The sequence below is a fragment of the Conger conger genome, chromosome 5 (genome assembly GCF_963514075.1).
Source record: "Conger conger chromosome 5, fConCon1.1, whole genome shotgun sequence".
In the NCBI taxonomy this organism is placed as follows: Eukaryota; Metazoa; Chordata; class Actinopteri; order Anguilliformes; family Congridae; genus Conger; species Conger conger.
The window spans coordinates 6,468,809-6,480,069 of NC_083764.1; the positions used below are offsets into that span (position 1 = coordinate 6,468,809).

The window sequence follows — 11,261 nt, forward strand, 5'->3', positions numbered from 1 at the left end:
AGGGGGACGGAACAGGTTTCCACAGCGTTCCCGGATCGATGGGGTATTATTCCGCACTCCCGGACCTTCAGGCCTTCCTCTCCGGTTTTCCACAGGCCGGGAAGTTGATGTTTCCAGAGGAGAGATGTGACATCCCCCTCTCTCTGAACTGTAGTAACCCCCCCCCCCCCCCACTCCTCTCATTCCAGGGGAAGGCAAAACACAGCACCCGCCCGGCCTGACCTTCGACCTTATTTGCAGAAGAAGCAGGGATTATGGGAGTTTAGGAATTGTAGTGAAAAGAAGCTTATTACCTGCCGGCCTGGGTCAAATATGTCATCGTTTTTGGACTTTTCCACGCTTTACTGAGCTTGTCGGGCATATTGGACCCTAGGAAATACTCTCAAACGGTGGTCATCCTTGGCTGGCTCAACTGAACCAGACTGTGTCACATGATGGCCTGCACAGTGACAGCCAATCACAGAGCAGCATTCCAGCCAGACAATGCGAGACAACCGCTGATGGTACTTTGACTTCCAGGATGAAATAATGCGATAGAAAAATGAATTTAAAGGCTATGAATCAAATCTGCTGAGAAATGTAATTTATGATTCAGCCAATCTGTTTTGCTTGACCACAGATCGAATCTGCAGACAATCCTCATCTGACGCATTCCTGACTCAACAGTAAGTGGAATTCCTTGGTTACCCTCCGGGGGTTTTAGTGGAAAAATGCTAGATTTCCAACGGGGAAAAATTATGTCCTAAAATTAATAGCATATTAAATAATGGAGACCAGCAATTGAAGGGTCAGGAATAGCCTAGCAAGAATATCGAGATAATGGATTCCCCACAAAATAAAAACCATGCTGACCACGCACACTATGGTTTTTGGATTTACAGGGTTTTCCTGCTAATGTGACCACTAATCTTTCACAGCACGCCGCCATGAAAAACATAGTTGGTGAGATAATGATATTCAAAAGTATCCGTGGTAACGGGGCCTGAAGCATCTCATAAAATCAATGACACGGTACTCACATCCACATGCAGTGAACCGTGTAGGAATTACAGCCTGTTTGATTTGTGTCGCTGTCCAAATACTTACGGACCTGTTCTAATGACAGCGATACCGTCCTGGTCTAAACCTGAATTCAGGTCCTGTCGCATAGGCCGAAGGATGTCCTGTGTTCTGTCTGAACCCAGGTCCTGAGGGACACAACACAAGTGCCAGAGAGAGAGAGAGAGAGAGAGAGAGAGAGAGAGAGAGGAGAGAGAGAGAGAGAGAGAGAGAGAGAGAGAGAGAGAGAGAGAGAGAGAGAGAGAGAGAGAGAGAGAGAGAGAGGAGAGAGAGAGGAGAGAGAGAGAGAGAGAGAGAGAGAGAGAATGAGATGGAGTGAGGGAAAGTAGGAAAGAAAGAAAGGATAGAGGAGTTGAAGTTGATGAAGTTGGGGCAGAGAGAGAGGGACAGACATAACTACATGGGGGGGAGAATGAGAGAGAGAGGGATAGAGAGATAGAGGACATGAGGGGGGAGGGGGGGTGGATCTGTGCTTCCTGTACTGTCTGTCTCCTAACCCGAGAACCCCCATAAGGGAACGCTAATATTTTTGCGGAGGTGGGGGGGGGGGGGTCAGGGACAAACGGGTCAGCCAGCGAGGCGAGCGGAAATTCTGCCGGCCCGGTCCAAACCCCCGCGTCCCGGAGACGGCGACGGGGTGACGGCACGGTTCGGGAAGGTGCTTAAAATCTGTCTGGAGCCGGCGGCCAAAAGACCGGACTCCCGGGAACGCCCCGGGTCGTTACTCAGACCTCAGACCCGTATCGACCAGATCTCGTCTCTTCACGGACATCGTTTAAAACCCGCTTCCCTTATCCCGCCAGACATCTTCCGGATAAACGACAAGGCCCAGTCCGGAAAGAAATTTCGCATAAAAGTTCCCGTATGAAGAAAAGCCCCACGAACGTGTGACAGTGCATGCGGACTAAGCTGCCCTGACACAGCACATCTGAAAAATAACTGCGCTGTTAAAAATAATAATGATACCCAAGTGTGAAATTCACCTGTCACGCGCTAATGCGCTCCAGCTGAACGCACCACTGTATCACCACCTGACTCACTGTTGACACTGCATAACAAACAGACGTTTCTTTTTTTGTACTTTTTGTTTTTATTGGCAAAATCAGGGTTTAACACGTCGCGCAGCAACCGCAGAAACCCACGTTAGTCGACTCGAGGACAAATGCGCGTTTTTTTACGAATGCGCAAGAATGTTTCAGCTGCTGTTACACAGTGTGCAGGTATACGTTTTTGTAATTAAAATATTATATGCGACAACGACTGTATCTTTCTTCCCAGGATGTAATTATGTTTTTCGTCCGTAATTTGAGGATCGTATCTCAGGAACCACACACTGCTTGCGTTGTTTTGGTGGGTTTTTTTTTGAAGAAAAGGCAGATATTTTCCCCCCTGCCAGTGTCGGGTGTTTTTGGAAAACATCTCTGATTTCGGAGGTGGGTGGCTCGCCCCTCAGAAGACCCGTGCGGCCGCAGGCAGTGGATTTTTGGCATACCTCGGGGGTCAGGGAGTGTAAGGTAACGAGACGGCCCGTACGGAGCGCTGGGGCGCCCTGCTCACGGCAGAGACGCTGGTATGCTTTAATTATGGAACTACAGACTGAGGGGCTGCTAACATCAAACGCCCCGGTGTGTGTGTGTGTGTGTGTGTGTGTGAGTGTGTGTGTGTGTGTGTGCAGTGTGTGTGTGTGTGTGTGTGTGTGTGAGTGTGTGTATGTGTGTGTGTGTGAGTGTGTGTGAGTGTGTGGTGTGTGCAGTGTGTGTGTGTGTGTGTGTGTGTGTGTGTGTGTGTGTGTGTGTAGTGCGTGTAGTGTGTCTGTGTGAGTGTGCGTATGTGTGTGTGTGTGTGTGTGAGTGTGTGTATGTGTATGTGTGTGTGTGTGTGAGTGTGTGTATGCGTGTGAGTGCGTGTAGTGTGTCTGTGTGAGTGTGTGTGTGTGTGTGTGTAGTGTGAGTGTGTGTGTGTGTCTGTGTGTGTGAGAGTGTGTGTAGTGTGTCTGTGTGAGTGTGTGTGTGTGTGAGTGTGTGTGTGAGTATGTGTGTGTGTAGTGTGTGTGCGTGTGTGAGTGTGTGTGTGGGAGTGTGTGTGTGTGTGAGTGTGTGTGAGTATGTGTGTGTGTAGTGTGTGTGCGTGTGTGTGTCTGAGTGTGTGTGTGGAGTGTGTGTGTGTGTGTAGTGTGTGTGCGTGTGTGTGTGTATTATGTGATTTGCAGGTGTCACACACACACACGTTCTGGTTCTTGTGTGTGTGTGTGTGTGTGTGTGTGTGTGTGTGTATTATGCGATTTGAAAAAACCCACTAATATAGTTCGCCTTTTATGGTTTTTGATATAATGGATACATTATAGATAGGGATACGTGTATACACACACAGTCATATACGTGTATACACACACGTGTACATGGAGTAATGTCCATTGTTAGATTCGACTAACAGAATGCATACGAGTCCAATACAGACCATATGTATTCTGCACGAGATCGCATTGAACATTTTACTGCATGTGTGTGTATATATTATATATAATACAGGGAGGGGTTAACCGGCTGTCAGCTGCTCCCCGCTCCGTGTTGTGAAACTTTGGGGGGGGGGGGGGGCATCCACATTCCTGTGCTTTTACAGACAACTCACACCCCCCCATCTCACACAAGGCAACAGTGTGTGTATTCTCTGCATTTTAGAATTTCTGAGCAGTTTTTTTATGGGTACGATAAAAAGAAAAACATCCCAAATAATTACAGTTCTGGAGGGGGCGGCGGGGGGGGGGGGGGGGGTTAACATATTTAAATGTTTTCAGCATCACCCCCCCCCCCCCGTCCCTATAACACTGCTTGGCCTACCAAAAACGCCCGGCCAAAAAAACGCATCCAGCCAATCCCACGCCTCGCTGAGCCAAGTCTGCCAGCCGCCTCCACCTGCACGACCTTATATGGCCCGGCCGCGCAAACCCCCCCCCCCCCCCCCCCCCAACTGTGAAGAGGGTCGCTGAGTTTGGACAGATCTCCGTGGCGACGGGGCCCAAACAAACGGGGGCCGCTCGGGGGATGATCCCAAAATGCCGCCTGGACCCGGGCCACCTCCCCCAGAAACAGCACGCACGCTCAGGCTCACCCCAGCTGACTGACAGCCTGTTCCCGTTTGAGTTCCCTCTACGTCTGCCACAAAATAATTACGCCAATAAATCCACACTTGCGTTTCAGGGGGGGGGAGGCCCCTTTCAACGCTCGTTAGCGATTATACAAACAAAACCCTCGTTTTGTAAATATTCGGCTGGGCTTCACCCAGAACTAAAAACCCGCCGTTGACCCCGGAAAGAATGTTGCTCTACGCCGCGGTACGGACGTCTCGATTGGCCCTGGAGACATACGACTCTTGAACAGGGACTCTTGAACCGATTAAATAAATATGCGGCAGTTTCGGCTTAAGACGCTTGCGTGGAGAATAAGTGGCTCAAGTCCAAATGACTCACTTCCAGTTGTAAGTCAAAAACACGCGTGTACCGTCTCGGTCACACGTGTGCAGCCCTGGAACGAGCTCTTTAATTACACGACCGCTACAAAAATGGCAGACATGCAAGCCGTCGGAACTTGAAAACACACCCGTGCTGGTGGAGCGGTTGTGAAACGGCCGTGTTTTTTCGGCCGGCTGGACGGGTCCGAGCAGGATTCTCCGTGAACTGAACTGAACTGGCCTCCACTGGCTTCCTATTGCCGCACGCATCCGATTCAAGGCCCTAGTGTTGGCATGTCAGGCTGCTAAGGGGACTGCCCACATTACATACAATCCCTGATCACCCCCTACTCCCCAGCTAGACCACTCCGGTCTGCCAGCTCTGGTCGCCTTACGGTTCCCTCTCTACGGGCACCTGGCGGTCGAGCTGCATGTTCACGCCTGTTTTCCGTTCTGGTTCCTCAGTGGTGAATGACTTGCCTACCACTGTCAGGACAGCAGAATCCCTCCCCCTATTTCGACGCAGACTCAAAACACACCTCTTCAAACTCTACCTAGTCCTCCCTCCTGATTTACCCCACCCCGCCCCCCCCTTCTGATACCCCTATCCCTGTCTAACCCCCCCCAAAAAAAAAAAAAAAAAAAAAAAATTTCACTTATGATGACGACTATATGTTTAGAACAGCAGTCCAGGTGTATTTTCCTAGTTCTGGATGTGATGCTTTGACTTGTGGTAGAACCTATGCACTTGTAAGTCGCTTTGGATTAAAAGCGTCTGCCAAATGACTAAAATGTAATGTAAATGTAAATGTAACTGTAAATACACCCCCTGAACAGGAAACCCGTTAAACGCAGGAGCAAAACAAGGATTGTTTTCATTTTTTAAAAATCCGTTATTTCTATTTGACTGATATTATAGACCAGCGCGACTCAACTCCACGTCCGACGGGCCGCAGTGTCTGCAGGCATTTGCTCCTACGGTGCGCTACACCGCCCGATTTCACTCATGAGCTTATTATCTGCACAAATCAGGTAAAATAATCGGTGAAATCGCGTGATGTAGCGCACGGTAGGAGCGGATACCTGATAAAAAATTATTTTAGAGAGCCAATCACAGCTGCCTTTCTACTGTTGCTAGGCGCTGAACAGAAATGAGGACAGAAAGAGCCCCTAAAAGCTAATTCGACCCATTCCCTCATTCCAGGTTCTGAGCAGAGACTATGGACGCCATTTTGTTTTCGAGTTAATAGCATTACCTCTATCAATATGGCTGTGATACAGTTTGCGCTATGCGATAGCTTATTGCCTGATGTTTCGCGTGGTTCACACCCCAATTTCTATTCACGGGGCAGTGATTGAACTACTTGTACCGCTCTGTTATTTTATTAACTTGCGAATGCTCCAATTATCATGGCGGCACGGATGGTGCAGTGGGTAGCACTGCCGCCTCACAGCAAGGAGGTCCTGGGTTTGAATCCCCGTCGGCCGGGACCTCTCTGTGCGGAGTTTGCATGTTCTCCCCGTGTCTGCGTGGGTTTCCTCCGGGTACTCCGGTTTCCTCCCACAGTCCAAAGACATGCACGTTAGGCTGATTGGAGAGTCTAAATTGTATGAGTATGAGTATGAGTATGAGGTATGAGTGTGTGAGTGAATGGTGTGTGTGCCCTGAGATAGACTGGCGACCTTTCGCCCAATGTATGCTGGGATAGGCTCCAGCCCCCCTGCGACCCTGATCAGGATAAGCGGGTTCAGATAATGGATGGATGGATGGATGGATGCTCCAATTATCGCTTTAAAAGTCAACGATTAACACCTGTGTTACTCTAATAGCCAGCTGCACCTTGACGATTCCTCACGCCCTGAATAAGACATTGGCCTACACGTCTGTGTGCTCTCTTCCCCCTGCTGCTGTAAGTTAATTAAACGGGTGTACAGGACAATTTTTCTCGCCTAATTACGCGAGAAGCATTTTCCTTTGCATTATACATTTCATACGTTTTGTGGGTAAAACGCATGAGTGCCCCATGCTGGGTACTAAATACAGGACCTCTTAAGTGTTGGGACAGGTGCTGAAAGATGGCTGAGAAGATTTATCGTTTGGTGGTTTGACAGGACGGCTATTAGCATCTGCACCCTGCGCTGACAGGGCGGAGAGGCCCATTTCCAGAAGCGTATGCACTTTCCATTTATCGTATTACACTTCCCGGTTAGCTTGTTGTGAGGCCTGGATCAAACGCGTAATGGTGTCGGATTCAAATACTTTTCTGCACTTCACTGAGCCTGTCTGCCGTATTGGAACCAATGAAACGCTCTCAAAAAGTGAAAGCCCCGCCTTCTGGGTTGGCTCTGCTGCACCAGGCGAGATCAATCGAGCACAGAAAAAATATTTGAATCCAAAGCCATTACGTACTTGACCCAGGTCTGCTTGCTGTGTGTTCTGGCCCCGCGGCGGAGGACTGAGTTACCCAGGGTTGTCATGGCAGCGGAGACACTGGCCAACGTCCGACACGGGCTAAAGACCCACCTCAGCTCTGTCCCCCCAAAACCCTCTCTAGCATTTTTACCCCAGCCCGTCTCAACACTTTCTGTTTCTTTCTGTTCCTTCTGTCGTTGTGTAATGTAGGTCAGGGCTGCCCAACCCTGATCCTGAAGATCTACTTGATTTACTTTCTGAACCTGGCTTCTGAACCTACTTTCCCGCCCCCGCCAAGAGGGAAATCAAAAGGACTCTGATGGTATTCAGTGAAGCATCGTCTACTTCAACTTTTAACTTTTTTCATTGAATGACATCGACGGAAAAATTTTTAAATCGAGAAAATAAAATAGTGGGAGAACCAATAACCTACACATTATTAAACTCAAAGGAGAGATAATCATTTTGAGACACGTGAGGATGCGTGTGTTTCTTTGGCTGAAACCAAGCCCACCGGTGCATTTTCCAAATGATATTTCAATAATTCACACAGTAATCTCGCAAATGTATCACCAAAAAAAAGAAAAAAGAAAAAAAGCCCTGTGACAGTTTAATGGAGAGAAATTCCTCGTCGATAGAATTTTGGCAAAAAAACCCGTAATGATGAAGATGATTTACTCCGCTCAGGAAGGTGAAACACCTCGATGTCTGCAGTGATAAAACAGCGCTTAACAGCGCTCCAGGCTCTGGAAGTCGCTCACGAAAAACCACCGGATCCTCGGCCAAAGAAAGAGGTAACAATGCGGATAAATATGAGAGATGTTGTCATGATATTTCCACCTCGATCCTCAGATCCAGCCAGCAGAATTACCTTTGTTTGAATTTGAATTTGAATTTATTTGTTTATAATGTCGTGGACAGTCCCATTAATTAACTGTAAACAGTAAATGGAGCAGCTTTAGCCTACATGACTAATTTCCAGCTGTAGTCCCCATGTGTGTGTTCACCCAGGACCCGTAGTGCTTCCAAAGTTTTCGGCAGAAACGCAGCTTATCCCAGAGGAACAGACTCCCAGGGGAGAGAACATTCCAGTACCTGAACTGCCAGAAGTTGCGAGGCCAGCTTTTAGTGCATCTGGCCAGGCCAAGCCTTCACAGATATCTTTGAGGGCTTCAAAAGGTCTACTGGAATTTGCTTCACCTCGAGATCTCAAATAACTTCAGACCCACACACATTGAGATGTGCCGAGTTTAACAGAGCTTATCAAATCCCTTAATTGGTCAATTTTGTACTGAGTAACAGGGGACCCCTGCAGACCTCGTGGCTCTGCAGGATCACAGCTGGGCTCCAGAATGGTAAATGGTTGGAATTTATATAGCGCCTTTATCCAAAGCGCTGTACAATTGATGCTTCTCATTCACCCATTCATACACACACTCACACACCAACGGCGATTGGCTGCCATGCAAGGCGCCGACCAGCTCGTCAGGAGCATTTGGGGGTTAGGTGTCTTGCTCAGGGACACTTCGACACAGCCCAGGCGGGGGATCGAACCGGCAACCCTCCGACTGCCAGACGACTGCTCTTACTGCCTGAGCCATGTCGCTGTAGGCTGTGTTCTAGAACCACAGTGTGAGCGGCATTCCAGAATGTAGGCTGTGCTCCAGAACCACTGCGTGAGCTGGGAAATTGCAGAACGTTCCTGAAAGATTTGTCACCCAAAGGCTGTCCTTAGCAAAAATATATGAACACATTCCAGTCGCCCAGAGTATAAAGCAAACGTTGCTGTGACAACCGTTGCACACCGCGGGACTATAACCTGGCCTTACCACCTTGGCTAAAGGTAGCAGTGTAACGACCGGGATGGGAAATACCCTTTTTAACACACGTTCTGGTTCTGATTAACAGCGCAGACAAGCATGGCGTCCAACACCGCCTCTTAAAACTGATGAGACAACATCCTTTCACCGAGTCCCATCCACACTCCACTGGCCTATAAAAGACCATAAAAGTTATATTAATAGTAATAAAGCATGTTAAAGATTTTTGGAAAGAGGCGAGACGTTGATTTATCTGCCGCCTTCATCCCTCGTTGACGGGAGGAGAAGACGGCGAATTGGGGCAGGGTTAGGCCTGCATTTCCTGGCCTTCAGTCACACATTTCCTAAAATCCTCTTAAACTGACAGCGCTCCTAACGATGCTCGCTCGTAGGTAACGCAGAATGGGAGCACGCGATTCCGCACACACACACACACACACACACACAAAAAAAAAAGCCCCAAACAAAGTCCCGCTGTGTTAAATAATGGAGCGCTTCCTAATCTTACGCAACACGCTTCCTCCTCACCGGGGCCGACCGCAGGCCCTACAGAGGGATTGTGGGTAAAACGAGACAAGGTGGGTGAAGGTCACCCCCTTGGGGGGGGTCACTGGACGGCCTGCTGAGATTCTGGGGGGGGGGGGGGGGGGGTGCATATCTTCCCGCGGCGTGGAATTAGTGGTCGGAGGTGTCTCTCTCCGACAGCCCGAACAGGAAGTCTGACCTCCCGGCAAACGAGGACGCGGGACAGGAAACAGATGCGTGGTGACAAGGGGGACAAGGACGATGGGGGGCAGGGGCGGGGGGGGGGTGGGGGGCGTCATGCTGTTATGATTGCACTGGCATGCAATAACTTCACTGTTCTCAATATTCTCTGGTATTGCTACTTGGTGAGGTATCCGATTACTCTTCAAGGGTTCAAGTTTTGAAGTGATCGCCCTAGCGCTCGGAACCACTTTCCTCTCGGGGTTTTTCCCCCGCTCTTACTGCGCCGTATCCTCCCGTCGCTCCGGATAGGAGCGTCTAACGGGGACCGTGACGGGGACACTCACCCACGAAGCCGTCCTCTCCCACCAGCTTCAGGGCCAGCTTGTCGGCCAGGACGGACGAGTTGCCGTGGGCGATGTTGGCGAAGGGGCCGGCGTGGACGAAGACCGGCGTGCCCTGCGGGGGGGGGGGGGGAGCGAAAGTGAAGACAGGTGGCGTTAGTAAAAGACGAGTTCTTTCCTTAACGGATGCAGGCGGCCCATTACGGCCGGTCTGACAGGAGGAACCCAGGCTGGCGTCTCGCCGTTTGGTCTGGAGGAAGCCCCAAACTCCCCGTCTTTCACACATTCACTCATCGCCCACCAATAACTCAAACCCTAATCACTGGGCTTTCAAGGTACAATGGGTCATTTCGGACTGCTAACGGTCAAGAGAGGAACAGCAGCAAGAAACACCCTCAAAACCACAACACTGTTTATCCCTCCCCCTTCTCTGTGAACGCAATGATGTTGAACCCCCGCCCCACACCACTGTATCGATGTTTTAACACAAAAATCTTACCTATTGCACCTTTAATTACTGTGGTTAAACAGCGTCCATGAGAACGACAACACACAGCCAATACTACACACTACATTGCATGCTGTGCATAATTATTTATAGACGTCAAAAGAAGGAGGAGGCTGTTGATCTCGAAGATAAGACCGTATAGTTCTCACATACAGTGATGCATAATCGTATATGAAACCATGCCTGTGCCCGTATATGGAGACTCCCATCCTTTCAGCGTAAAACCGTCACGTCGTAGGCGCCTGAATTCCGTCTTCTACTTCCGCCTCAACCTGCCAGCCGTCGTCCTGGCAACCGCGACGTCCGTCGCATTGTGTGCGAGACGCCGGGGTGTTGAAGAGACCTTTTCTCCCATCGCCGATGACATGGGTTCAGGGAGGACCGACCGCGGGGTCAAACAGGAAACGAACCGCGTAAATAACACGGTCGCTCGTCTCCGCGGAAAAGAGGGATGGCCGTAAATTCACCCGCGGGCGATACAGCAGCGACACAGGAAGTCTTCTGCTTCAGGGCCAAACACGGAATTGTGTTTGGATTCAATGACTTTTCTGTGCTTGAACGATCTTGCCTGGCGCAACTGATCCAACATAAAGAGGACCAGAAGGCGTTGTCTCCTAAATAATCCCCGTAAGCATGTATGCAGGCACACACACGCACGCACACAAAAGAAAAACGTTTTTCTAAATCAAAATGACTAATGATGGATATCTCCTCGAGTTATCACCCATTCTCTTTTTCTGTATATTTCACCAACCGACCCTCTTGATATGCGACACACATGGCTGGAGATCCGTACATTATTATGCCACGACTATTGGAATGGCTACTTAACCTTTTAAAAGTGTAATAAAGATCAGGCAGTAACTGTAGACTTAGGGAAAATGTCTTGCACCATAAAATAAACTGACATTCAGTCAATATCCGCTCAAAAGCTGAAATATTTCCCGGTCCTGCCCAAAAAGCCA

The 11,261-nt window shown here is 49.4% G+C and overlaps 1 protein-coding gene across 1 annotated transcript in view; it reads right to left on the minus strand.

Annotated features, from left to right (window-relative positions):
* mthfd1l (methylenetetrahydrofolate dehydrogenase (NADP+ dependent) 1 like) overlaps positions 1-11,261 on the minus strand; it is a 56,784-nt gene that overhangs the window by 30,069 nt on the left and 15,454 nt on the right. The window contains exon 10 of the mRNA XM_061241584.1: positions 9,792-9,903. Coding sequence (XP_061097568.1) covers positions 9,792-9,903 — 112 coding nt within the window. The remainder of the gene's footprint in view (positions 1-9,791; positions 9,904-11,261) is intronic.